At 44.4% G+C, this 27,993-nt stretch overlaps 1 protein-coding gene across 1 annotated transcript in view; it reads left to right on the top strand.

The window, feature by feature from the left end:
• Positions 1-2,111: 2,111 nt before the first annotated feature.
• The window catches only part of CELF4 (CUGBP Elav-like family member 4), a 715,059-nt gene continuing 689,177 nt past the window's right edge, over positions 2,112-27,993 (top strand). Inside the window, exon 1 of the mRNA XM_075019814.1 lies at positions 2,112-2,391. Within this exon, the coding sequence (XP_074875915.1) occupies positions 2,112-2,391 (280 nt within the window). The remainder of the gene's footprint in view (positions 2,392-27,993) is intronic.

Consider the following 27,993-nt stretch of genomic DNA (forward strand, 5'->3'; position numbering starts at 1 on the left):
GCATTGGGCTGATTTTTTTAAAATTTTTTTTTAATTATTTTTATTTTTTAAGGTGGGGTGGCAGGACACTGCCTTGCTGCTCTGCTATGAAAACAAAAGCCAAATAAAGTGAAAACTGCTACAAAGGTGTAGTGGGTTTGTTCTTTTTTTTTTCTTTTTTTTTTTTTTTTTTTTAAAAAGCGAAATAAAAATAAATTCCGGTCAATAAAACATGCAGGAACGTTGCAAATTTAAACTAATAACCTCCCTCCTCCACGGCTGCCCCTTCCGTTTACAGTCACACGTGTTACCGGCGCCCAGCCCGGCGCTCCCGGGGGACGGGCTGCCGGGGAGGGAGGGGGGGGGGGTCCCGTTCCCAGACCGTCCCCCCCCCCCGGGGAACCGCCGCCGTCTCCGCCGCGGGGAGCAGCCGGCGGCGCCGGGAACAATGGCTGGAAGCCCCCGCGGTCCTGGGGGCGGCCCGGGCCGGGAGGGGGGGAAGGCGGCGGGAGGTAGGCGCTGGCAGCGCCCCCTGGGGTAGGGGAGATTGTCGGGCGTCGTGTGGTTGCAGCCTGACCCGGGGGGGGTTTGGGGGGGGGGGGGGGTTCAGGCCAGGTAACTCGCAGGCTGCTCCGAGCTCGCCTGCTGGTGTTTCGCCGAGCTTCCTTCCCCGCACAGCTTGCACGGGAACCAGAGGAAAGGTGCGGGGGGGGGGGGGGAGGAAAAAAAAAAGAGAAAAAAAAATTGCTCTGAGCACACGCAGATCCTTGTTTTGTTACTGTCCGGATTACTGTTATCGTTATTTGGGGGACAAGGGGGAGTTGTGTCCTTAATCCGAGCCTCCCTGCCCTCCCCACCCCCAGATGCTATGAAAGGAGAGCTGATTTCATTTCCACCATACAGTACACTTTGTCTAGAGAGCATTGTTCGGACAAGCAACTCCCGATCCCTGATGACTACAAAATACGATTTATGTTTCCATCAGAGAGAGACAGAATATCCTGATGGCTTGAAAGTCGGGCAAGAAAATCTTATCTAATCAATCCCTTTCCAATACGCACACACACGCGCACACACACGCACACACACCACACGCAGCTAGTATAGGAGATAACGCCCGCACTGATTGTACGTAAAATAAATATCGGCAGCATGAAAATTAACAATAGTCATCTCGGTATTTTTCATCTCCCTCCAAAGAGCTACAATAACACAGCTTGCGCCTTTCCTAGTTTGATGTCAGCAGCAGCAGCATAATTAAAAAAAAGAGCTTAAAGAGCATGCATTTTTTTTTAGATGCAACAAGAACAGATATAGTAAAGAGAGCCTGTAACATCACAACCACAACAACAACAGCAAAAGCAACCTCTGAGCCCGAGGATTCGTCCGTATCTGAACTGCTTTTATTATCAATTGCAAAATCATAATAAGAGTAAATAATAAATAAGAGACATCATCATAATAGGAAGAAGTCAGAACACCTTGGGATTGTTTTTTTTCCACCTCTCAAACAAAAAGGCAGATTTCCCGATGATCACTGAAATTATAACGACAGCGATTGATCGGAGGGCTTGCAAAGGAAAAGGAAGAAAAAAAAAAAAATCATCATCATTGGTCCTAAAAACGCAACCGTTCCCCTTTGCTCACTTGGCACAATAGAAATTGACTGTCTCTCAAAGAGCCATGCGCCTAGTGCTATTTATAGCCAGGGGCTGTGTTGGAAGATACCATTAAGCTTCTCCCGGGCAGATAGACAGGGGGGTGGTTGGATGGGAGGAGGGGGTTTAGCCAGAGTAGAGGCAAAAGCAATCCCCCACCCCCAGCCTCCCTTCCCCGCACACACACACATCCCCGCACTCACACCCCACCCCCTAGTCTGGCTGGGAATTTGAACCGATCCAGCCTGTTTAAACGGAAAGGACACAGATCTTCAATGTAAAAAAAAAATCAGATCAGACCCAGAGAGAGAGAGAGACGGAGAGGGAGGAGTGTGTGTGTGTGTGAGTGTGTGTGTGTGTGTGTGTGAAAGAGGGAGAGGGAGCGAGAGAGCGAGAGAGAGGGAGAGAGAGAGAGGGAGAGAGGGAGGGAGAGAGAAAAGAAGAGGGGGAAAAAAAGGAAAGAAGATTTTCTCTATGTATATAAAGATGGCCACGTTAGCAAACGGACAACCAGACAATACCAGCCTGAGTAGCAATCACAGCAACCCCAGCACCAACGGGCATATGAACGGATTAAACCATAGTCCCGGAAACCCATCCACCATCCCAATGAAGGACCACGATGCCATTAAGCTCTTTATTGGGCAGATCCCCCGTAACCTGGACGAGAAAGACCTCAAACCGCTCTTCGAGGAGTTCGGGAAGATCTATGAACTGACGGTGCTGAAGGACAGGTTCACTGGCATGCACAAAGGTGAGTTACCTCCTGAACTTTCCCGGGAGAGATCGGGAGAGGAAGGCAGGCTCCCTCTCCCTCTCCGGGTCTCTCTTTCTCTCTTTTCTTTCGATTTCATTTCATTTTATTTCATCTTTGCTTGGCTCGGGGGCAGAGGCGGCAGGCTGGGGGGGCAGGGAAAGAAATAATAGACCCTCCTGGAGAGAGAAGAGAAAGAGGCAGGCAAAGGAGTCAGCTCCGTCTGGTTTATTTACTAGTATTTTTATTTCTTTCCCCCCCCTTTTTTTTTGGGGGGGGGGGGGGAGAGAGATGCAGGCACTTGCGAAAGCCGGGGCGCCCAGGCGGGCGGCGGGGCGGGCGGCGGGGCTGGCAGGCAGCTGTCCGCACGCCGGTGGTGCTGAAAACGAGGAAGAGGATTTCTTTATTTATCTTTGGGAGCCGCACATTTTCCACCCAGGGGTGTGTGTGTGTGTGTGTGTGTGTCTGTCCGTGTGTTTGCGCGGAGCTGGGAAGCCCCTATTTTACAACTGTTGTGTATCTGGCACGGCGCCTTTTCTTTTCCTTTCTTTTTTTTTCCAAATTTATTTATTTTTTAAAAAAATTTTTACTGCTGTTACAGTTATTATTTGTAGTCCACTCCGAAGCCAGAGGTGGAGGAGAGTGAGTTTCTCCGGGGGGGGGGGGTGTATTTCATTTTGGTTTTGTTCAGCGTGGGAACGGGGATATAAACAACAATAAAAAAGCCTACCTCAAGCGGGGCGGGGGGGGGGGGGGTACAAAATCACAATGTGTCTGTCTGTGTGTGTGTGTGTGTTCGAGAGGGCGAGCCAGGAGGGACGGGTGGCAGTTTAGTTCCAGAGGGGAGAAGTCTCTGAGCAGGCATATTCCAAGCAGCACTTTAATGTGCCCAAAGTCCATCCCAGGAACTTTTTAGGTTTTCTTTAAAGGCAGTGGAGATGTACTCCCCATGCGACGCCTCGCTCGCTCCATCTCTGCCCGCTCCTTTCCCTGCTTAGTTTAGGCTCTCCGGAGGTGCATTTCAGATTAGATGATGCTACGTTTTGGGGGTGGGGGAGGGTGTGTGTAGTGGGGGAGAGATGCTCGGATCCTCGGGTAGGAAAGTAGGACTTGCAGGGAGGAAGTTGAAGATAATTTGCATGGTAGCCCCACTTTGGAGCAGGAGAGACCCAGGAGCGAAGCAAGCCACTTTATTAACTCAGGTTCTGTATATATGTGTTTGTGTGTGTTTATTTAATTAGATATGTAGTTATAAAAAAAAAAAAAAGGAAAAAGATTAGATCAGAAGTGATTGGGGTGTGACTCCAGATTTGGTGCAGGAGGAGAAAGGGTCTTGCAGGGGGCCATGGGGGGAGTGGAAGTTGCATCTGTTACAGGAGAGGTTCAGTAGCAGTGTCTACTCCAGCTTGGTGGACTCCTGGCAGGGAGAGTCACTGGTAATGGCATTACTGGCTTTCCAGATGCCTTGGCGAGTTGTAAATCTTGAACTTAACGGCATGTTTAGCAGGCATCTCTTCCCCCTTCCCACTCACTCCCCTCCTCTCTCCCACCCTCAGGAAATGCGAATGAAAATATACCCTGACAGTGCAAAGTACCAGTTTTGCACAGGCTAGAGAAAATGTTCAGGGCTCAGGGACCGGGGACTCAGTCCAAGTTGTAGGATATTTCTTCCTTTCTTGCCGGTCGCTCCAAACACCCTTCTCGTATTTACAATGATCAGTGTAGCCCTTTCGAACCTTGCTTTCTTTTCAGACTAGCTTCCTAGAAACCACATCAAGGTCTGTTGGGCATCATTTAAACATGGCATCCATACTATAATAATTATTAATAATAACAATAAAAATAATAGTAAGAAGCACAGGGAAATAAAGGTCCTGGGAGGTTTTGTCTGATAGATGAGGCATAGTGAGAGTAGCCACTAAGCTCATGTGTGCACGCGTGTGTTTGCAAAAATTATCTAAGGTTTCTGTAAAATAAAAATAACAACAGTAAAAGCTACACTGAAGAGAATCACTCAACATAGTGTAGAGGAAATCTTTGAGCTAACACCTTAATAAAGGATTTTTGTGGTGGTGGGAGGTTATTTTCATTTGTTGATGAGATTTTATTCTTTTGTTATGTTCCTTCTTAAACCTGTAACTAATCAATCTATGCGTTAACTTTAATTTCTATTTTGTAGATGTGAATTCTTCCTCTTTCAGTTCAGTTTTGCTTTTACTGTATGCCTGTATTCACAGAGACAAACTCCGGAAGGGGGGAGGGAGGCAGGGAAAGAGAGGGATCATTTATCTTGCTTGGATGTGTTTAACACATATTCCTGAATTAAGCAAGATACTAACTTCATTTCCCTTCATTTCATTTCTGTTCTAAAGCTGCAACCTAGGAAAAAAGCCAGGTGGGAAATCTTGTCACCTCATCAAACCAAATTGCATGAGTTCATCTTGAAAGAAACAGTCATTTTTAACCTCCTAGAAGTTTTGGACTTTGGAAGGAAAAATGATGATGATGATTGTTATTTCGCAGGTTAGGGTTTGAGTGAAGCTTCAATAGACACCGAGTTGCCAGCGTTTCAGAGATCGGTTTTATTTAGTACATCCGAGAAGAGTTTGAACTCCTTTCTAGCGATGCCGCTGATTTATTAGCTAATCCTGATAAAAATGTGCCTCTGGCTACCTGGAAAAAAATTACTTTCTTGCCAGTAGTGATTAATTACTATTAAGTCAAAAAGCATGATAGGGCTTTGAAGGATGAGGATTGTGTTTGGCTTTTTTTTCAGTATTTTATTTCATTTTCTTTCATTTTCAATTTATTTTTTTCTTTTCCCTTCCCTAAATGCAGTCATGTGAAGCATAGTATTCACTCAGATCTCCTTATTTTGGCTTTGCTTTGCAGGCATAGGTGAAGAATTGCATAAAGATAGCCCAAGTTGGCTCTCAGGGGTAGGTTGGCAATATGAAACCCCAAGATGCTTTCCATAAGTGATGCATAATGCTTATACATTAATTGATCCATCACTCTCAGTTGATTTCATTCCTAATCCAGGGGATGAGCCTGTGGCTGTAGTATACCCTGAAGTGTTAATAGTAGGCTGTAGTTTATTTAAGTGTACGGACAGCGAACCTTGGGTGTGGAGGGGGAGAAGGTGGGTTTGTGTTGGGAGGAGGGAAGGGACAGGAATTAGCTTGAAGTAAAAACATAGCAACCAGAGTAATTTCAGGTGTAAATTCATTGAAATGAGAGCACAGGATGTGTATTCTTGAAAATATTATGAAGAGATCCTATTGTGGTGCTCCTGTATAGCAGGAGGAAATAGAAAATTAAGAACCTGAAGATAAAGTACAGGACTATGCCCCTCTCCCCAAAAAACTATCACAAAAGGAGAGTGAAGTCCCAGGTTCTCTCAGCAGCAGCCCTGGCTGATACCAGGCCAGATACCAGGGAAGAGACAGGGGAGCACAATTCTCTTGCAGACACGCAAAGAGAGAAAAGGGTACGGGGGAAGCATCGTGTGAGGGAAGGCGGGAAAGGCTTGCCAGATCCCCAAGAAAACAAGCTTTCATGGCACGAGCGTAGCTGCTGCATATTTCCCCCGTCCTCGCTTCTCTCCACACGGGGCAGGAACAGGCTCCTGCTGTGGTACTTTGCTCTAGGGCTGGGAAGAGGCTGTGTGCTGAGATTCACGGGTCGAAATCTACGGGGGCTGAGCCGACCCACCCATGCGCTCACACATACACACACACACACACGCACAGAGTTAACTAATCACACTTGAACAATTTAGCAAGCCATTCATTCATAACTTCCCCCCTTCTTATCTAGCAGTGGAGTATGCTTAAAGGCTGAGTTACTGGGAGACATAAAGGTTAGTGCTCTCAGGACAGCCATATTATAATGCATTATCTTTGAAGTCATTTAAGGCCAATTTAAGTGGTATTTAGTATAATATTTATGAATTAATGTAATCTAAATATAGGACTGTCCCCATAGGTTTAAACAGCCTTTTCTATAGAAGCTTGCTTGTACCCAAGGCCTGGAATGTGTTTTAATTTAAAACACACAGGTCTCCATAATATTCTATTTAAGAAGTCAGAAGAAATCAGCATTCTACACTTAACTGAGATTTACTGAAATACACGCGGGTGAGTGCACTTAAAGAGTGGAGATAGTGTGCAGTGGGAAAGCAAGAGTCTTCCATAGACCTGAGAGCTACAACATTCTTTCAGCCCTTATTTGGGGGGGGCGGGGGGGGGGGGAGGAAGCACAAAGCCCCCAAAACCTCCTTGAAATCCACCATTGCAGTCCTGTGGTTAGGTTGGTGTTCCTACCTGACCCGAACCTCACTCGATAAGCATTCAATGCAGCTAGAAAAATGCAGTATGAAAAGAATAGTTCAGTTCTTTTGCTGCTTTACCTTCTCAAAAGTAGAGATAATTTTGAAATTTAAGACACCTCGGGGGTAGGTAAACAAGGCTTCCATTCATTATATTCTGTTCTGTTTGATTACAAAGATAGATGATAGAAAAATTAAAACCTTGTTAAGTCTAAGGATGTTTATGAAGGCTTCAGATATCTGAGAAATTCAAAGGTGCAATGAAAATGAGCATTCAGTTAAGATGATTTATTTGTATATATGTATAAATGTATAGATTTGTGTGTGTGTATACATACAGAAAAAAGAGATGTATACACATTCATGCATATAGCCTTTGGGAAATGGAAATTTAGTTGAAAAGAAGCACAACGCAATACAGGTGCTGAATAAACTCCTCCATAATTGAAACATAAGGCTTGCCTGGCTGAAAGCAACACATACAGCATTTAGTATGGTAGTAAACCAAACAAGTTTTAGGGAGGTAAATGCACAAATAAACTGGAATAAAACAGAGGAGGCTTTATGCCTTAGGTCTAAAGAACAACCCCTTAAAACAATCAAAATGCAATTGGATAGCTTGATGGAAGAGAGAGGAAAAAAGCAAGCCCCTGTACATTATAATCTCCCGTACAGATGAGCATGTATGTGTTTTGATAATGTCAAACAGATAGCCCAGATTGCTTCATAAATTAGAAGGCTATATGTTAACTCTTTTTTTCAGGGGTCTGGACATGGATTCTGGTTTATAAAAGCAGCTGCAGCCAGTTATGATGCTGTTGTTACGGTTGTGTCAGCATTTCCAATACAAACTCCAATTTTCTGGGATCTCTCGCTTGGCTGTTAAGTTTTGCACTGAAAGCTGTTCTTCAGCTAGCCCCACTACCATATCAACTAATCATCCTTACAAGAATGGATTTGTTTTAAAGTTACGTAATGCGGAGGAAAGAAAGAAATTAAAGTTTGTGTTTCTAGAGCTTTTGTTTCTGCTCTTACCTTTCCCCAGGTTAGACTTAGATCTTCATATTTATGGATTACTACTGTCTTTGTCCCTCAATATCTACATATACCAGTGGCTTTGGGCTTTTTAGGGAAGGAAAAAAAGGTACTTCTTTTTTTCTTTAAAAAAAAAAATTATCGACAACAACAAAATTTCATAGTATTTACTTGGCCAAACCAAGGTTTTAATTAAAGGGTGAATCAGGAACTTACTACTCTCTGAAGTATAACAACAGAAACAGGGGACAGGGTTTTTTTGTTTCATTTTATTTTTTTTCCTGTATTCAGCCAGAAGAGATTGGGAACATCAGCACTCAAGTAGGGGGAAAAATTGAGGATCCTTGTCACCTTGGATGAAAAGCGTGGTTCATCTGGTCCTGTATCCTGCATCGGCCAGTGGCCAGTGCCACAGACAGGGCTTTCTTTAGCAGAGGATTCAAATTGCATAGTATAATAAAAGCCAGGCAGCTGATGGAATAGTCTTTTGAAGGAAGTTGTCAGAGAGTATCTGGAAATTTTGCCTGGGTAAAGAGTGAGTGAGATTGCAGAAAGTGTCTTGTGCTCAACCGAAAAGTGGATTGTACCTGTCAAGGAGGGCGGGCAGAGGACTTTCTGTGCACGGTGGTCAAGAGCAAGGGACAGAAGGGGCTGGATGATCGAGGAGGGCCTCCCCTAGCCTTAAGAGCTGGAAATATGCAGCCACATTTTTCAGCAAGACATCAGGGTGTTTTTTATCATGCATACCCTGTGCGCATGCATACCAGCCGCACTGACCCGACAGACCATAACGACACTAAAGGAGCTGTTACCGTCCCTCCCGTCAATCAAGTGTGAACCGAGGCGGGTTTATGCGACAGGCAGTAATGGTTCCAAGGGAAAAAAAGTGGGGGAGATGATCTAGGCTGTTGGGCCTCTTACCTGCATTTAAAACAGAGAGAAAGCATCAGATGCCCAAAGACTCAGGTAGGTGTTGGCTATAGCCTTAAAATAATATTCCATAAAAGCACGAGGCTGCAGAGCTCAACACGACCTGTCCATCAAGTGCTGTCTGGTTTCTGCCCCGTAAGAGTTTGCACTGAGCAGGTGAGGTGTTAAGTGAGCTAAGTTGAATCCCGTCCTTAACAGCTAGGCTGGTGTTTCATATATCCCAGCATCATCTTTACTTAGGGAGCGAAGGCCTGTTGCCTGCTTGCTGGGCAGAAGTCAGTGAGATTTTTGCCATCACGTCGGTGGGTTCATGTTTGGAAATCCTGGCACAGGCTTGCACTTATTCAGTGTTTCACATTCCCTTTCAAATTCTGGATTGTGGATTTACATAGCAAACCACAACACTTGGAGTTAATGCTACCGGCTTCTGCGCTTACTGGCTTGTCCCTTAACTTAGCTTTCCTTCTGTAAGTGAAACTAAAACTAAAACAAAGCTGAGGAACTGACAAAAGCCTGACCTCTGCCACATTTCTCACTCACTTAACTGCTCCACCGATGCCCGTATGACTGTTGTCGGGGTTTGTCATGGCGGACTGACCCTTATGTATTAAAATCTGCAGCGGAAAAAGGGAAAAATAATAACCATGGCGAGTTAAAGTTATGGCTTTTCTTCCACCGTCGCTTCCCTGACTGAGCTGGGGTATATATTATAGGGGCCTCTCTCTCTCTGTAACTCCTCGAGATGCATCATTGCATTTTGGGGATCGCAGGATCTATTGAATCACTTTGTCTGTGCTGCATCGCTTGGTGTGGGTTGGAGTCAGGATGTCACCACAGATATTGCATTTGTTTGCCTTTGTCACCGTGAGCCACAGCCTGAATGCACACACAGGTGAATGCAGCTTTTAATGTGCATTCATTATATCCAACTGACATCCCCTCGAAGGAAGAGAGGGCTTATTATTGTCGCTCCTTAAAATAAAGATGGATGAGAGCTCTAAACCTCTCAAATAAAGTGCCTGACCATACGTCGTAGCTAAAAATAAATCATATACGGCCATCTATTCCATGTAAATGAATGGCAAGACATATAGATATAGACATTGTGTTAAGTTTGTCAAGCAGAAGCAGCCAAAAATATTGATCAAGGCAAGGGGGGAAAATTGATAATGAACTGGACTCCAAGAAGACTTTAATTGACAGTGACTTCTGTGAACCAGCTTTGGACAGTATATATAAACTGACCACGATGTAACTTTATTGCAATGCACTCTCCTTTAATTAATTGTCACCTTTGTTAAGACTGGCTACAGATCAAAGGTTTAGAGATACTTAACAGGTTCTTAGTAACAAACCCTTCAGATGCATTAGAAATATCCGACAGTTCAGCCAATGAGGCATGCAGATTTCGATCTACCTCACCCTTATCTGTTTATTTCTCCCTCCTTTGTTGAACATGAACAATCATTGTTTAACATTAACTATTTCATAGATGGCTTTGTTGGCAACGTTGATGCCTCCAGGGATATATCGTTGTGGGTAACCGGGACCTTCACTGTTAGGTGTCTCAAAGTATTTTGCTGCCACAAAGTTGCCTATGGTTTGATAGACCAAGATGTAGTGCAGACACAGTTTGTAACACAGGCTATTCTTTCCCCTTTATATGGCTGAGGTCTGTAATTCCCTTATATAAATCTGGAAAACATAAAACCACAGAGTTTGCATGAAAGGTGCAGCCGAGAATGAACTTTTCTGTGAAAAGTGCATACGCAGAGAGATAGAAGTGTGCCTGCCATGTTTGTATATCACACACACATGCAACCATTTATTATATGTGCATATTAATGAAAATATGCATTCAGTACAGACAGGCTGATATAGGTTTCCAGATAATTCCTTTCGAAAAGACAGTACAGAGATCATACTCTTGCGTGAAAGTGGCAGGTGACTTAACAGGCTATTCCTGGAATTATAAGCAGAGTTTAATAGGATACATAGCTGTTTGTTCATTATACTAATTTAATGATACAGTCACAGTTAATTAATCCATCTCTGGTTTATTTGTACATTGTGTCTGAGTCTCCAAAATATTTTAGAGGCAGCCCGGCTGACTTCCCAGTGCGCTGGGGCAGATAACTCTGGACATGAAGCTTCTTCAAACAGAATAAAAATGGAGCTTTGCAGATAGAGTTGGTCTGATGAGATCTGACTGCATATTTGGCCTGTTTCTAATTCAAATGCCTGTGTATATAATACACAGAGACTGTGTATGCACGCATGTATCGAAAGGGCAGACTTACATTTGCACATAGTTCCTCTCCTTTTCAGTCCCTAAGGATAGATTCGCATCACATAATATGCATCACTCACTGCAAATGTACACAAATATCTTTGTCGGATTCGGTAGCTTCTTGCAGGTAGATGTATAAAGCAGCATCAACCTAATAATATCCCTATAAAACAGTGCTTCTTTCCTAGGATCCAGAGGGATGAAGGTTGTCAGAAGATCAAAAGATATATCACAGTGTGCTTGTAGAAATCCCCTGATTATGTTTCCTCTCTATAATGCTCTAATTCACTATTTGATCAATTGTAAAAGGGCCAATGCTTTAGGAGGGAAAAAAAAAAAGTATTCGGTTACTAGATGCTTGAGGGTGAGTGAAAATCACACCTAAAATTATATGTAGCAATACAGTAATGAGCTTATCAATACTTCTTTAAGGAATCTGACAGCCCTATAGGAGAGATTCAGTTCTGTGAGCAAAGGTCACAATATAGATATTGCTTATTAAGACTATCGATAGCCTGGTTGACCAATCTAACCAGAGACTGTATAATGTACCTGTTGTTAACAGGCAGGGAGGAGAACTACGAAGAATTTACAGAATTGCCCACATGTAATATTAATAATATTGATTGATTCTAATAATATAATAAGGTAAAGATGCACTTCTTTGAAATGGTGCATGAGGAGGGGGGGGAGAGAGGGAGATACCTTTGCTGAGTAGATTGAACTGGCTTGCACCTCTTTGAAAGCTAACCCAGAGAAAACTCAGTTTTCTTGCCTCTTGCAGGCAGGGGTCTGTTTCTGGCCCATTATTTCACCCGACCCAGACAGGAACAGAATACCTCTTTCTCTAGAATCGGGATCGGGTCTTTGCCTGGCAGCTGTAGAGAAGCCCGGGACCTGAGAAACTCAGAGCAGCCAGGACCGTTTTGGTCAACCAGTTCAGCCCCTGTCAGAACAGGCTTAATCCCAGAGAGCTCTTTTGCTACACAGCAGTGCAAGGGAAGTGCTTGATTTATTTTATTTTTTCACACCTTTAGCAGCATTCAAGAAATAGGGGGAAAAAGAGGGTGGAAGTAACACATATTCTACAATATGCATAATCTATAATTGACAGGAAAGGACTTTGCAGAGCAGCTACAGACCTGCTCCAAAGCCTGCTGAAGTCTTCAGAAAAACTCTACCTTGCCTGCAGCAGTGTTTGGATTGGGCCCTAAGTTACGGGCAGTTCTGCAAGATACCGCTTGTTGAAGCAGGAATGACCGATAATACGTAATGTGACTGCCTTAAGGTTGTTACTCATCTAAATCCAGATACACAGACCTGCTTGCTTCTGAATTTCCTAACTACTCCCTCTTCAGCAATAGGCTGCCTTATCTAGGTATGCTAGTTCACTCCTTCCACTATACGATTCAGCTTGAAGTGTCTCGTTCCAGTTTCCGTATGGTAGTTTCGAGATGGTTTGCATTTCATTATGCCTTCTCTCAGTTTACAGGGCAAGTGTTTTTCTTTTGTGAGCATTTAATTGCTTTTAAAAGCGATTTATTTGATCGTATTCCATCTTCAATAATACATGGATGAGGATGCAATTTTTCACCCTGTTTTATAAAGATATATTGTTATTCAGTTATGCTATTCTGCGGGTTTTGTTCTGTTTTGTGCATGTGGAGGGAGTCTGGTCATTTTTTTGCTTTGTTTTCCTTCTTCCTATCTTTTTTTTTTTTGGATTATGGATTTTTTTTTTTCTTTTAAGAAAAACAAATCTCATTCAAGATACTGGCAATAAATGAGAAAAGTAGGAGTGGAAGTGAGGAATGGGCAAGACAACCAACAAAAATCCTTTGGCAAAGTCTTTAAAAGCATACCATTGCTGCATTTTTATTTGCAAGAGTCTGGATCCAGCCAATTTTGATACCAAAGAAAAGAGTATCTTACAAATGATTTAACTCCAAGTTTAGTCATTGACAGAGAAGGGGAAGAAAAAGCAAGCTAACCCATAGAAACACTGGAATGAAATGCACATAAAGATCTTGCAGGAGATAAGGGTGATGATAGAGTGGTGCTTGGGTTTACATTCTACTATTGGGTTAGTAAAAGTTAACACCAAATTAAACAAAGAAATAAATAAAAAGAAAAGCAAGCACTGCCATTCCTTCTGGGTTATTTGCTAGTGGGCAATACACCTCCGAGCTGCCCCTTTTAAATTGCTGCCTGTGCCTGCAGCTTCATTCAGAGGAAGGGCATTATCTGGTGGGTGAGGGCGGGCAGTGAGGACGCCTGGGCTCTAATCACGGCGTGGATAATTACTCACCAACAGTCTCTGATGGAGTCACTTAAGCTCGGTGCCTTCAGGCCTGATCTGAAACCTGTTGAATCAATGGAAAGATTCCCATTGGCTCCAGTGAGCTATTGATCTTTCATTTCCCCATCTTCAATATTAGGCCAGTCGGATCTAATTTTTTTTTTTTTTTTTTTTTTTTTTTTAGAAGGGAGAAGTTAATGACATAAATATGACATTTATTTTTTCTCAGTAAAGGTTTTGGTGCATCTCTGATGACAAATGTGTTACATCAGAGCCCCTTTCAGCACAGATCAGGAAAACATGCTTTCAAAAAACATGCGGCAGGGAGGTGGAAAATTAGCTTTGCTCATTTCACTTGTAAATACATATTTGTTCCTGCTTTTCCAAGAAAGGGTCAATGGCAATTTTGCCCGTTTTCTTTGTGTGAGTAGGATTCAGCCTTTGTAATTTCTCTGTCTACAGGAATATCATCATTCACTGATTCAGGATCTCGATTTTTTTTTTTCTTCTTTTAGTGAATCACATATATACTCTTCATTGTTATGGCAACTGAGGGAGCTGCAAAGCTCAAGGATTTGACGAAGGGCTGCATCCCACCTTTCTTCTCTAAGGGCCTGATCCAAACCTATTGTTCGCAATACGATTTGGATCAAGCCGAAGGTATCTGCCTTCACCGGGTCAGTAAAAAGAGCAAGTTCCCTCTAGACAAGTGTACTCCTGCCCTCAGTATGGGCAGATGGAATTGGCAGTCGTTGTCCATTTGCTGAGGACCGACCCAACACTCTCTGAAGTCAATAGTTAGACTCTGACCCAGACTCACAAACAACAGACAGACACCATGTGAATCCTTAAGCAGCGATGTGAACGTCCCTGACTTTGGCAGAGCAAGGTAGCCCAGAAGGGAGTTTTCACTGCTGCTACCCAAGAAGTAGCTTATTGTGGGAAATAAACAAGATTCCAGTAACCTTAATTATCCAGCCACAGCAAAATTAATTTAGAAACCTTCTCATTTAAAAGGGGGGGGTTCAGGTGATCTCCTGCAGCGAAGATCTGACAAGCAAATGAAGCAAGCTCCCTGTTTTGTTTATTTTATTTCAGTTGCAGTTTTAGTTAGTTCATCAATAGCAACGTATGGGGGGGAGGCTGTGTGTTGTGTGTCCATCCCATCTGTGCTTATGTCTTTTATGAAATAAATGGAAGAGCTGGAGTGTGCATGTGTGTACGTGTGTGTGTAGAGTCGATTATCTAACCCCTAGTCTATTTGAAATCATCACAGTGCACTCAAGTCAATGATATTCTGTCAAAGGTGGAGAGGAAGCGTGCGTGCAGTGTGAGTGTGTGAACGTGATGCTGTTTGATTGCCTGAAATCCAACTAAGTCTCAGTTTCAAAGGCCTGGGGGCGGCAGGGAAAGTATTTGTTTGTTTAATTATTTATATATTTACTCAGCTTTACTGACAGTGTTTGCAGATGGGGGAAAAAAAAAATGAAGAAGGAATGTTGGGTTCTTGTTTGGAGGGGAACGTGTGTTGTATTAGCCTCAATCTGTTCTCCCATATAACGGCTGCTTTGTGCTGTTAAATGATCATTTGTTACTGACCGGCTCATTGAAAAAGGCCAGAGAGGTGCTGGTAGAATTAGATTTTACGAGTTTATTTATAAAAGGAGTTGCACAATAGGTGTGTCATTCCCCTGTCTTCTCCCCAACGCTGATCCAGGGACAGGACTTCTGGCAGCAGCTTCCTAATCGAAAAAGAAATAGCTGAGCCACCAGCGAGCCCAGAGACCGTGCTCCGTGCTATCCGGCAAAAGACATCGGTCCGACTGACGGGCGAGCGGCTGCTCCCCAGGCTCAGTTCTCCATCCCTGGCCCCTGCGTTTGCTTTCCAAGCGCTGCGCCTGGGCTCTTGCTGGCTGGCTTTGCGTCCAAGACCAGCTCCTCATCCTCCCTTCCCGACCTTCCTTCCCTGGTTGCAGGAGCAAACGTGTGTGTGTGGACCACAAGCTCCGACCTCTCCCAACAGTCAGGTCCCTTCCCCAGGTGCCGCTCCAGGCTCACTGCCCATTCCCCACGACGTCCTTCTCAGCCTACCTGTTCTAATGAGTCGTTTATTTTCCATAGCCAACCTCTGCTGCTACAGACCTATTTCCCCGGCTCTCACCATCCCTGTTCACACTCCTCTTCCCCGGTTCAGCTCTCCACCACCGTTTTGCCCTCGTGCTGTTGCTGGCTGTCACCCCTGTAGAGAGCACTTCACCGGTTCATATCGCGAGTCACCACTCTGATTCTCTCAGACCACGTTAACTATCTCTCCTCTCCTTTCTCAGCTCTTCTCTGAACAGGGTTTGGGAAAAGGGAGCCATACCGCCCAAGTATTTTCAAAAAGAAAAAAGCCATGGATGGTAGCAGAAAGACCCACACCCACAAATTATACACGCACACAGATACACAAACATACATCTTTCTGTACGTAAACTACTGAGAAGGTGGCTTTTTTTCTTTTGAGGTTCAAAGCTCGATGTCTTTTTTCAAAGACTAAAAAAATAAAACAGTGCAGTAAGTCTATAATTTCACCAAGGCAATTGCACCTTTTTTTTTTTAACTTTTCTTGTTTCATTAAATCAGCAGCAGATTTCTCACACCTGAACAAAAATCCTGCATACATTTTCCTTTGAATTCTTAAAATCGTGATCTTATTCTTAACTATTCCTGGCAGTCCCTTCTGGGACTACAGTTCAGCTTCTTGCAAAAATATTTTCCCCTGCTGTTTTGAAACATAACTACCCCTCAGCTCCAAGACCCTTCTCTAGCAACCCCAAATTAAAGCAAGAAGGCAAAATAAGCCTTTGATGTAGTGTTGCACCAGACTCTTCTTCATTCAGAGGCGGGTAGGAAGGGATTAGGAGCCTATTTCTAGCCCAACCCTCTTACTAACCTTTTGTGTCCTGCCAGATCCCGTTCCTGGACCTTGCTCTTCCTCAGTTTGCTATGTGTAAAGAGGAATTTATGATATCCAGCTTTGCAAAGAGCTTTGTGTGTGTTTAAGGTGGAAGTCGTGCTGTAGCTTTAGCGGTGATGGTCTAAGGTTATAAATGAGACAACATTTGTAAGGAGAGGTAATATCTTTTATTAGTCCAGCTGATATAGCTGGGAAAAAAACGACAGACTTCCTTGTGTGCCTGAAAGCTTGTCTATTTTTTCCAACTATATCAGTTGGTCTAATAAAAGATATTACCTCTCCCGGCAAGCCTTGTCTCATTTGAGGTGTAAAGCATGTAGGCTGATTATCTAGGCCTGTTTTTTGTCTGTGTTGAGGTAGTAGACGTTTCCTCACCTAGGTGGCCAGCGGAAAAGCAGCCCGGGTTGGTGTCCCCTTCTCTCACCTTCTGTCATCAGCAGCAGTGGCCATCTCGTAGGCATTAAGAGGCACAGAGAAACTCTGACAGCACCTATTTTCTGATCCTGGAGATGTCCATCCTTTTTTGCTGTTCTGCTCCCTTACGAAGCACCACATGCCCTCTCCTCACCTCTGTGACTGTGATTTATTTATAAAATTGCTGCGTGAATGTGTGTGTGCGTGTGTGTGTGGGCAACCACACAAACATCCCCAAGCTGCCGAGCAAGCTGATGAGCATTTTCTAATGTATTTAGCAAGTAATAATGCAAACCACAGGCGAAAAGTACAGCGAGAAGAACAGGTAAAATACTTAAGCCAGGGAAGACTTAGGAAGGAAGGGATTTTTCCCTCAGGTACAAATAAATTGCAGCCCCCTCCATGTCTGGGAGAAGCATTTGGGGGTTTTTCATTTGATTTCATAAAGCACAGCTGAAAATACTGAGCAGCTGAAAAGAATCCAGAAGCAGGTAGCAGCTTTTCAGACGCGGCAAAATCCTACTCGTATGCATAAGACAGCAGTAGTCAGAGGACAGCTATTACTTATGCTTGGCTTTACTACCAGGGAAAGCATCGGATCATCTATTCAGATCAGGATAGTCAGCTATGCCAAAGGTTTAATCAAATATTAAACATGGTCAGTAAACTTAAACCAACGTTGGATGTGCAGGAGTTCTGCACCTTTTCAAGCAAGCACTCTTAAGAGGAGAAAGTTTTCTCCCCTCTCTGATTGGGATTTTTTGTGGCTGGAGGGATCCTTTTTTCAGACAGGGACCCGCACTGGTGTATGTGTAGGTAAATACATGTGCATGTGGGTGTTTGCATGTGTGTCTCCTACCCTGTCAAGTAGAGACTGAGTTGTTTTCTTCCCGCAAGTTCACATCTTTGTCTCTCAGATCGTTTCCCGTACGCTTCTAATCGTTCACCCCATACACTTTTCTGTGTCCATCTGTCACTCTCCAAATACAATGCTTTCTCTCTCTTGCTCCCTCTCATATTGATTCAACAGACCTAGAAAGGTGAGTGCATGTAGATGTGTATGTGTATGTATTTGTAAACCCATGCAGGTGGATGTGCCTATCTGGTTGCTTATTGATAAATACTATACCTACAAAGCCACATCTGTCTCCTTCCTATGTACGTTTGGGCTGTATTTACACCCTCCGGCCCTTATTTTTTCTGACCGGGGGCGCTCAGAGGTAGAACATTTTGCAGGGAGTTATGGTTTACGATGTTACCTCTCCCTTCTATTATTCATTCTCTCTGATTTTTATCTAATCTCCCTTTGATTGTCCTGGTGCAGCTTAAGAGACAAAGTGAATTTTTATTACATCATCAATATAATCTCCAGCTAATCAGCATCTGTGTGCATTACCATGCCCCCTTTGGCTTTTCATCTGTGTCCATAAATAATAAGAATAATAATCGGGCCCGGTTTTGTGTGCGTGTGTTTATGTGTGTGTGTGTCGGTATCAGGCGGAGAGTCACAGCTGCACTTTTTCATTTCAGTCAGCTTGTTTTAGCAACATTGGACCCAGATTTGTGCAGATTGTCTTGACTATTGCCCAGATTAATTTCCTGGTGCCCAACGCTTAAATCATGGAAACAATTAAAGCGGACGAATCCATACACATCTTCTCGCAGCGATTGAACTTTGCTGTTAACTTGTACACACATTTCCATGGCGTTACAGGCAACATGCCCAGTGCCAGCGGAGTGTGGAGCAGTTAACATACCTCCCTATACGGGTGTTTAACCTCTAAATTTTTAGTGCGCACTTGCTACTCTTTCTTGGTTAGGATGATAGTACATCGCATGTCTTTGAATGGGAAGCTCGGAGACCAGATTTTTGGCTTTTGGTTGCCGATGTTTTTCCACAGCTTGCTGTGTAGCACTTAGCCTGCCACACAGGTCCGCAAATTTTGCAGAGTTGAGCTCCTATACATTTTTTTCTCCTCCCTTTCCATCTCTGGAAGAACAATGACAATAATACTTCCCCATAAAGTAAGACTTGTGCTGTACTTTGAAATTCTCATCCTCTGTACAGTTGTCTTGTGCATTTTAAACAGAATTGCTCTGCTTTCTCTTTAAAATACCCTGCTTTGGCAGAGCAAGGCAATGGCAGTGGCTCTCTGTTAAGCAGGCAGACTTCGGGTTGCCTTCCCAGTGGCTCAGGGTGAGACTCGCATCCGATACACAAACTGTAACGCTCGGGTCTCGTCCTGCAGTGCCAGGATTAGTCCTTTCCGAGTTGTCCAAGACTGATCACAAACACTGTGCCAGAGTCCAATCAGGTACGACAAAGTCTTCAATAAAGAAGTCACATACACTCATGGACAAATTTTAGACTGATGTACTAAGCAGCAGTGAACCCCTTGGGAAAGGGCCTGTATCTCTTCCAGATGAAATGTAGTTATGGTATAGAGCCGTCCATCCAGCAAAGTGTGCGCTTAATTCATATTGTGGAAAGCCTCCCAGAACGCAATAGATTCTTAAAGTTGAGCAGGTGCTTAAATGCTTTGCTGGATCCATGGAAATCTGCAGTTCAGATGAAATAATTAAGCGTAGGGGTGTTACAGAAGCCAAGTGAAAAGCATAATTCTGTGACTCAGAAATAACATTCTATAGCTGTGGCAGAACACTGAAATCATGAAAGAAACACCATGTACCTTGAACACCTTGCAGCGTGGCTCGGGCTGAGACCCTTCCTATATTTCAAAATATTTCCTTCCTGATTTTTTTTTTATGGACAGATCCCGATTAGATTTGGCCTGGGAATGGGATTTGCTCCAAGCAAAGAGAAACACAGAATATTTTCAGTGCTCATCTTCAGTTTTCTTTTTTTATACCAAACCCTTTACCCTGGCCCCTCCAGCTCCACTCCCTGTTTTGACAAACCAGCTCATTTATCAGATGGGAAAAGAGGAAGGGGTGAACAGGAATATTTTTGGTTGCTTCTGTTTTGCATGATATAATCCCCCTCTCCGCTTAGCACCTCCGTAAATAGGAGCTCCGATCTGAAATTGGTCACAGTTTATCGCACTCAGGACTAGACCAGATTGGGTCCTGAGTCTCTGTCAACCATGTAATAAAGAGACCAGAGTTTTACACTTTAGACAGATAAAGTTGACACTTTATAAAACATCTCTTGATCTTCCTGGACCCATTATTGTTTTGCCTTTTAATTTTGGAGGTTTATTTGCATGTGTATTACTAGGCCTCTCTTTATTGTTTCACTATTTATTTACGCCCTCTTGCCCCTCCTTACACCCGTTTTTGCCCAGCTTCCACAAACCCAGCAGCTAAATGCTGTGGGCAGGTATGAAACCAACATCATTCCCGGATAAAAATCTACCTTGAAGGATGAAGAGCATCCCCCGTTTGTAACTGGAAGGCATGAAAAAGAACACATCACTTATCTGAATTTGCTGTTCATCCAAGCACTGTTTATGGAGATTTACAGTACCTTGCCTGTGCAAAGAGCTCTATTGCATGGTGACTGCTGGAGGATTTTAGGTGGCGGTATTAGCTGCGGTATTAAAAATGCATCGGAAGGCACGGGGTGGGAGATTAGTTGGATAGAAAGACCCATGAATGAAGGGTTAATTACATTCAAAGAGGCCATCGTATGGAGCAGAAGAGGCAATAGGTTTCTTTTCTTCAAAATTTACTAAATAGCTGGAAACATGGTTTAATGAATTTTAATGGGATCTTTCTGAATCCTATGCATATTGCATCTGCTGACTGTAGGAAGTCAAAGTATTGTTGAAAGGGAGGGTATTGCCCTACTTTAGGTTTCACAGTTCAGTATTTAAAAAATATTCTGCAACAAGCACTTTATTCAATATATATTTTTCAGCTTATTTAATTCCCCCCCTTGCAAGCGGAAAAGACTTTCAGGATCTGTGAGCCCTCAATACCATAGATTATTCTACTGTTATATAACACGTGCTTTACATTTATTGAGCCATCTTGTGCCGTCAAGATAAAGGAGGCCTTAGTATTTTTCCCTGCTTAGGAGCCATCTATGAAGACGTGGTGATGAATTGTGCTCTCAGTTATACCCATGTAAATCTAGAGGAACTGACTCCTGTGAATTTCTTCCAGGATTACTGTGATATAAATGAGATCAAGGTTTGGCCCAGTCTGGTGGGAGAAAGAAAGGAGAGAAAGAGCCATAGTTCTCTTTTTGTCTTTGCAGTGTGCATGGGCTGGGCTGGGATCGTGTGGGGTCCAGCAGAAGCAGCCGAAAAGCCAATCTGTTTGACTCCGATGCAACACACAAACGAGATATTTGCACTTTAGAGGGAGTGGGTCATTTAGCAGCACGTCAGAAATCTTGACTGCAACACCTTCACCATGTTGATTTGTGGTGAGCCAGCATCACCTTCTGCCTCAAAATCAAAGGGAAACTGAGGCAGGGCATGTAGTGAGGCTGTCTCAGAGCAGCTGTGCCTGGCTCCTGCCCATATTTTTATGTCTACATTCACCATGTTGAGGTTGCCCATTGCCTTGGTAACTTGAATTTTCTCTGTCGCTCTTTCTCAAAATGCCAGGCACCCTCTCAGACAGCTGATAGTATAAGGCTGCCCTACTTTTCATTAACCTGGGGCCCAGTTCTCCTCTGGGGTACAGAGAGAGTTGCTGAGACCCTCTCAAAAGAGGCTTTGAGGTTCCCTTGAAGCCAGCAGGAACTGACAGGGCTTAACACTTTGCAGGACTGTGTTTAGGTCTGTTGAAGGAGAAAAACTGCGCTGTTTTAACTGCAGCAGCATGATCAGGATGGCAAAACATCTCTATTAGAGGCATTACGATACCTGTGTAGAAATGCTTACACCGACATGTAAATACACACATGCACACACAAATAGCAGAAGGGAAATAAAAGCATGCGGGCATCAGGCATTTTTAAACCCGTATGGCTGTGCCCACCTGCTAGGGTCTACTGGGGTAATGTTTTCCATGATAAGGTAGTGTTACACTGGCTCAGGGCTGCGCACCTGGAGGGTATCCCAGCGCAGGGGTCAGAGCTTCCTAAAAGCAGAGACAACCTCAGATCTGGATTTGGAGTAAGACTTTCCAGACTGAGAACAGCAGGACGACTTTGCACCCAGACTCTTGTAAAGAAGCCAGACAGGTATTTAAATGCACTTCTGCAGGACTCGAGACTGCACCTTTCCCCGTATGGAGTTGGTGTTGCTTTTCCCCCTTGTCTCCCCGTCTCTCCTTCATGTGTTTCAGATCTTTCTCTCCTTACAAGCAGACAATGTGATGCCTGCTTGAATGGCACAGATAAGTTAGCCATGCAGCTCGGAGCACCAGCCCTAAACCACCTAGCCTCCCTTTGATCTGAAATCAAAACAAAAGACGTCGGCATCAAAACGATCCTTTGCCAGGTAACGGTTACTTTGTACGCGTTGCCTTAATTCAGCTGCAAGGAGCTCTCATCTCTTTGTATCGTGCCCAGATCTGCGCTCGTCTTAATACTTTATCAATGTGCCAGCAGGCTGCTTCTATCGTGGATACAGCTGTGCAGAAGCTGTCAGCATTTTTAAGTAAAGCGTTAAACAATACTTCAGGTGACAGCAAATTGTTATTTCCTTACCCCCCCCTCCAATTCTTCCCTCTTCCCCTCCCTCACCAAGCCCAGATGCTGAAGCCCTTATTTTTGTGTCAGCTTCGTGCTCAAATTATACAACCCAAATGCGTTTTCCCTTTTTTTTTTTTTTTCCCTCCTGATGGGAGCAGTTCTCTCTCTAAGGGGTGGAGAAAGAAAGGCACAGAAATCCTTCCGAGGAGCTGCAGACAAAATGAACCTGACGATCAAGCAGCCTGTCTTGGTGGCTCATTCCCTCTCTGTTTCAGGTGAGCTGCTGGGGTGAGCCCAGAAAAGCCACCCACCTTGCCTGGGTCCTACCACGAGGACAGGCTTTGATTCGCAGCCCTGTCTAGGCTTTTAACGCACCGTTACGGTGTTGTTGAGAGCTGGGTGTTAGGAGATGCCTTTTTTTTTCCTAGCTCAGCTGTTGGTTTACTCCGTAGACGCTGAGCAAGTAATTTCTAGAGAAAAATTAAAACTGGCTGTCACTTTTTTTAGTGCCTACTTGTTTTGTATGCTTGTTGTGTACATGCTTTGGGGAGGGGGGGTCCCTACTGCAATTGGCGTTTCAAGCTGGACACTGTAAATTAGGGATTAATTTAAAAAACCCAAGATTTTTAACTTATCGGCATTGCGCTTCTGATCCTAGCTCTACAAAAGCGGATAAATAAAACTTACCCGTGAAGAACTTTGAGATCTTTCAGAAAGTTAACAAATTGACATTCACTTGAAGTATCAGGGATCAGACCTTGTTGGACTTGCACATACTGTGTTAACAGATATTTCCTAACAGGCAGAGCTTTGCCAGATCCTTGCTCAAGGGAATCCAGCCTGTTTTGGTGAATAATAATCAAGCCACCCCAATTTTTTGCTTCTTTTTCCTTTTCTCCGGAGAGGGGCAGTTACTGAGGCACCGGTACCTGAGAACAAACTTTACTCCTCTTCTGTCTCCTTCAGCACTGACCCTCTCCTAATAAATCAGCTTGGATTTGATATAGGCAGGACCAAGGTCAGCCTAGCTTGACTCTCGCTGTCTCTTCAACACACCAGATACAATGCTGCCACATTGTGGCTCCTTCCTATCTGTTCTGCCGCACACACTCGCCCGGCGTTCGGATCTTGCCGGAGAGCATCCTGGCTTTCTCTCCAGGGAGGGCTCATGGCACTCCCAACTCCCACGCTGCGCGGTCGGGGATGTCACCCAGCCCCACTTGCCTCCCCAGTAGGCAGAGACCAAAAAAAGACCACCCTGCCAGTGGTCATAAATTACAAGCCCCCTGCGCGCTCCCGTAGGTTGTCTCGCGTGGCTGCTGGGGCTTCGTACAAAGATGCTCCGAGTTGGAAGGGAAGGTGTAGGAATGCCAAACTTCATTCCTCTGATAGACACCACCTGCTTTATGTTTTACCCCCTTCGCCGGATCCTTAGAGAGGTGGCTGATCTTTTTGGTGCAAGGAAAATATACTAATGAAAATGCAGGCAGGATGAGGCCGCTCTTTCCCTAAACATCCCCTCTCTTTATTGGCTGTCAAGTTCTTGATTCTCTTTATTTTTTCTCCTACTGCTTTTTTCTTTATTTCCTTACTTCCTTTGGGGAAAAGAAAAACACACACACACAAAACCACAGCAGGGCAGGAAATTAAACCTTTCCACAAAGATGCTTTGGTAAGATGCTGGCTTTTCACTCATTTATTTTGCACTGATTATTTTTTATAGGGGAGAAAGGAAGGAGTGAGAGCGAGGGATGTGACAGAGAGGGCAACTGAGTAGAGAAAAGAAAGTCCTTTAATTTATTTGGAGAGCTCTGCCATTGGTTGTTGTTGTTTTTTTTCCCCACACACATGAGAAAACCAGAAGAGCTTTAAAACCATCAGCAACACTCACATGAATTAAACGCCAGGTGGAACTGCTCCCATTTTCCTGGGTACGATAAGGATAATGGCTTCCTCCTGGCGTGATTCTCCCCATTTCCTCCTGGTTATGCAAGTCTTAGGTGTACTGCAACACCACTAGGCGTTCCAAGGCTCCTTTTAATTCAGGAAATCAATTAATTGCTTTACACCAAAAGGTTGTTTCAAAATAAGGCCATAACATCCCCCTCAAGTCCCTCTTGCTCTTTTAGGGTGATGTGAACCATTACAGCCAGGAAGCACTGGATGTCTCTGGTTCCCCGTTCATCCTCAGTGCTCCCCAGACTGCGTGGTTTGCCTCCGTGCAGTGAATCCTCAGAGAGTAGCTGGCCCTTGGGGATATTGATATCCAAAGAGCAGGAGGGCAGCGGCACGAGTTTAGGAGCTTGCACTTTAAAATAATGCAGGAATATCAAGGATTCCAGTCACTATTTCTGGGGAAAATATACCCCAGACAAGAAGAATCCAGTGCTCGTCAATGGAAGTGTCTTACCCTTCCTGGAAACAGGCTTAGATTTTGAGGTTGGCTTTTCATGTTCAAGTGTGGTAACACACAGCTATGCCTGAGTCCCTGCAAACCCCAACCCTCGACGGCAGGCAGGGAATTTCCCCACATCGTCTGCACAGCATGGGGTAGCCTAAGGGAATGAGAATGGAGAAAACTCTCCGTCATTTCTCCATCTCTCCCTGGTGGCTATTAGCAAAGGATACACCAGCAGTCCTCGTGCTGTGCAAGCACTGCCAGACACCTCATGGTGTATCTGGTACAAGGTTTAAACAGTTTCTTATTCAGAAAGACTCCACAACCCTGAAAAGAGTGTGTTGTCTGCGGTGGCTTGGTTTTGTGTTCCTACTGGCATAAGATCACAAGCAGGACTACACGTTGCCTGCTCTTACTGAGGGAGAGGGACAACCTTAGAGTGAAGAATGTTGTTATTAGAAGAACAAACCTAGTGAGGAGCAGGAGAAGGTGGCAGAAAAGAGTCGTTTAGTAACTAGAGGAGTGGAACTGGGACTCCCATCCCCAGATACCTGGTTAAAGTCAGGCTACTTGTAACTCTGATTGAAACAAATGACTGTGGGTCTGTTCCAGGGCAGCATTTACTGGGATGTTTTGCTGTTTCAAGACCTAATTGCTTATTTATGTACCTTTTGTTTGGGGCAAAGTTCTGTGACTCAGTTTCCTGAACTGCAAAGTAAGCAAGGTAATAAACCCATGTCTGGAAGGGTAGGATGCAAAGTGTAATTCACATTTGTAAAATAATTGAGGTGTTTTGAGGAAGGGTCACTAGAAAGGCTGAATAATTTAAAAGGCCATGGGAGATCAATGCACAGCAAAAGACATGGGGTTTGCTAATATTTTTTAAAGCACAAGAGAACATTAAAAAACAGACTGTAATTTTAAGGTCCTTAGATTATTTTCTTGCAGTTTAGCTCTCGATGCCTTTTTTTTTTTTTTTTGTAATTGTGATCACATTTGTATTATATTTTTCCAGCAAAACCTGAGATGAGATCAGGACCCCACTGTGCTGTACAAACATATATAGATCTACTATATTCCAAATGGACACAAACAAGCACACATCCAGTAGGAGAAAAGAAGTGCCAGACTCTGATCTAATAGGTTTGGTTCCTAACCCTGAGTTGCACTGAGATTAAGACTCAGATCCTTAAAGGCACTTAGAGCCCAACTCCCATTGAAATCAATGGGTGTTAGATACCTAAATAGCTTTATGGATCTGAGCATAAGTGACATATCCAAGGGCAAAGCAGCAATCTACAGCTGGGTTGGGAATTAAACACAGATTATACAAGTCCCAGTCTGATTTCTTAATCACAAAATCATCTTTCCTCTCCATATTTTGTGCAATAAATCCCTGGCATTCACATCACAACATGGATACCTAATGCCCATCCCATAAAATCACTGGAAACCTGCAGTGACAAAAATGGTTTTCCTCAAACCATGTCCAGCTACAGACACACCAGTACACTTAGTCTGCACTTGGGGTTGGCTTCTGCTCTCCCTTACACCATGGAAACTGCTATGGCCTTCACAGTTCCCTCCCTAGGTTTACACCCAGGTGACAGAGAGCAGAATCCAACCCAGAGCTACAAGTTCAAACATTTTTCACCTGGCTCCAGGGAGGGGATGGATTAGACAAACTGAACTTTCTGAAAAGATCAATATGGAACATCTCTTTCAATTACTCTCCAAGGTACTAAGCCTGTGAAGTCGGTTATGGTGCATTTATAAATCTTTCCAGGAGGGGCTGTCTGACATCCTCCTCTTCCACCTTTACTCCTCTCAAGCAATCCCTTATTGCCTGGGATGGGCTGGCAGGGAAACCTTACTCATAGCTACTGGCAGGGAAGGATCAGGCCCGAGTCTCTCAGAATCAGGACAGATGGGGACCTTTTTGATCTCCCTTCCCCAGACACTAACATTCACGTAATCAGAGACGCAGCTACAGAACAACAGGAGGGGCCAGATCCAAATCTTGAGAAAGCCACTGCAAAGTCATCAGGGCCGGAACACATTTCAGAAGCTGAACATGTGCGTTATACACTCCAAAATGATCACAGCCCGGATGGATTGTTAGTTTAGATGCAGTTATATAGGGGGATGTGGTGGGGGAGCCCTTATGCCGATACAGCTCCTTCAATTCATGGAACAGGTTTAAAGCCTACCCAAAAAATTATGCTGAAGATGTTGATTTAAGTTCAGTCATCTCCTACAAGCCTTCTGGCTCCTCTCTGATACTGCGGGGTTGAAGTGAGAATTTGGAGCATGCAGGGAGAGTTTTCTATAGGACCATGAGTCACTATATCGTAGCTGTGTTTTTCTGTGCATTTACCTGCCAGGACAATAGGAAACCTGCCAGTTAAAAGAGCATCAGGGTCACTTGAGGTGTAATCTGTGCCCCTAACTCTCCCTTTCTGAATGCCCCTGCTTAAGATCAGGCTGTCTAGAGTTTTGTTTTGTTTTCTGTCTTGGTGTCTGGTTAGGACCTTCTCTAGAAGCATTAGCTGAAAGGCAGTAACAGGCTCGGGCAGCAAATGCTGTGAGTATTTAATACATATAAGCTATTTAGACATTGCTTCAACAAGGCTGCAGGATTAATGCATGTTAATTCCCATCTTCCAAATCCTACCGCGGACCAAGCCGAAAGACACCGCTGCCGGGGAACTGGCTCCATTTCTATGAGGCTGTTTCTTTCCCATAGGGTGCAGTGAGCCAGCTTTTGGGGTGCACCCCAATGCCCAGGGTGAGCCCACATCTCCCCTTAGGGAGAAAGAAAATCCACGCAATGGTGTAAAGAGAGCAAAGAGAGGCAGGGCAGTTCAGCCTCCTCTCTGCATTAAATGCACCCTCCTGCTTCACGCGGCGTGGTGGCATCTTGGGATTGCCTTGGCTCTGGGCTAGAGCCGCCCCCCATGTCACCCCCATTGGGGCCGGGAGCCCCCTCCCCCTGTGCTGGGTGCTGCACAGATGGGGGACAAAAAGATGCCTCCTGCCTCAAGGCGTTGGGACACTGAGCAGGGGACGAGAGACAGCAGATGGATACCGGCAGACGGGGGAAGCGTGAGGAGACGCTGAGACGTTATTCGGCAACGTGGCTGGCAGCCATCTCAGCGGCCCAACTGCTCCAGGTGCCCGGGCAAGAGCCAGGGGTGAGGAGGGGCTCGGCGGCAGCCGGGGGGATGGCTTTTGGTCTTGGCTAATTAACCCGACGAACGTGACAGCCACCCTGGGTTGGCTCCCACCGGGTCTCTTCTCGCCTTTCCAGCTCTTCTTTACGCCAGTCTGAGAAAG

This window comes from Buteo buteo, chromosome Z (genome assembly GCF_964188355.1).
Source record: "Buteo buteo chromosome Z, bButBut1.hap1.1, whole genome shotgun sequence".
NCBI lineage: Eukaryota > Metazoa > Chordata > Aves > Accipitriformes > Accipitridae > Buteo > Buteo buteo.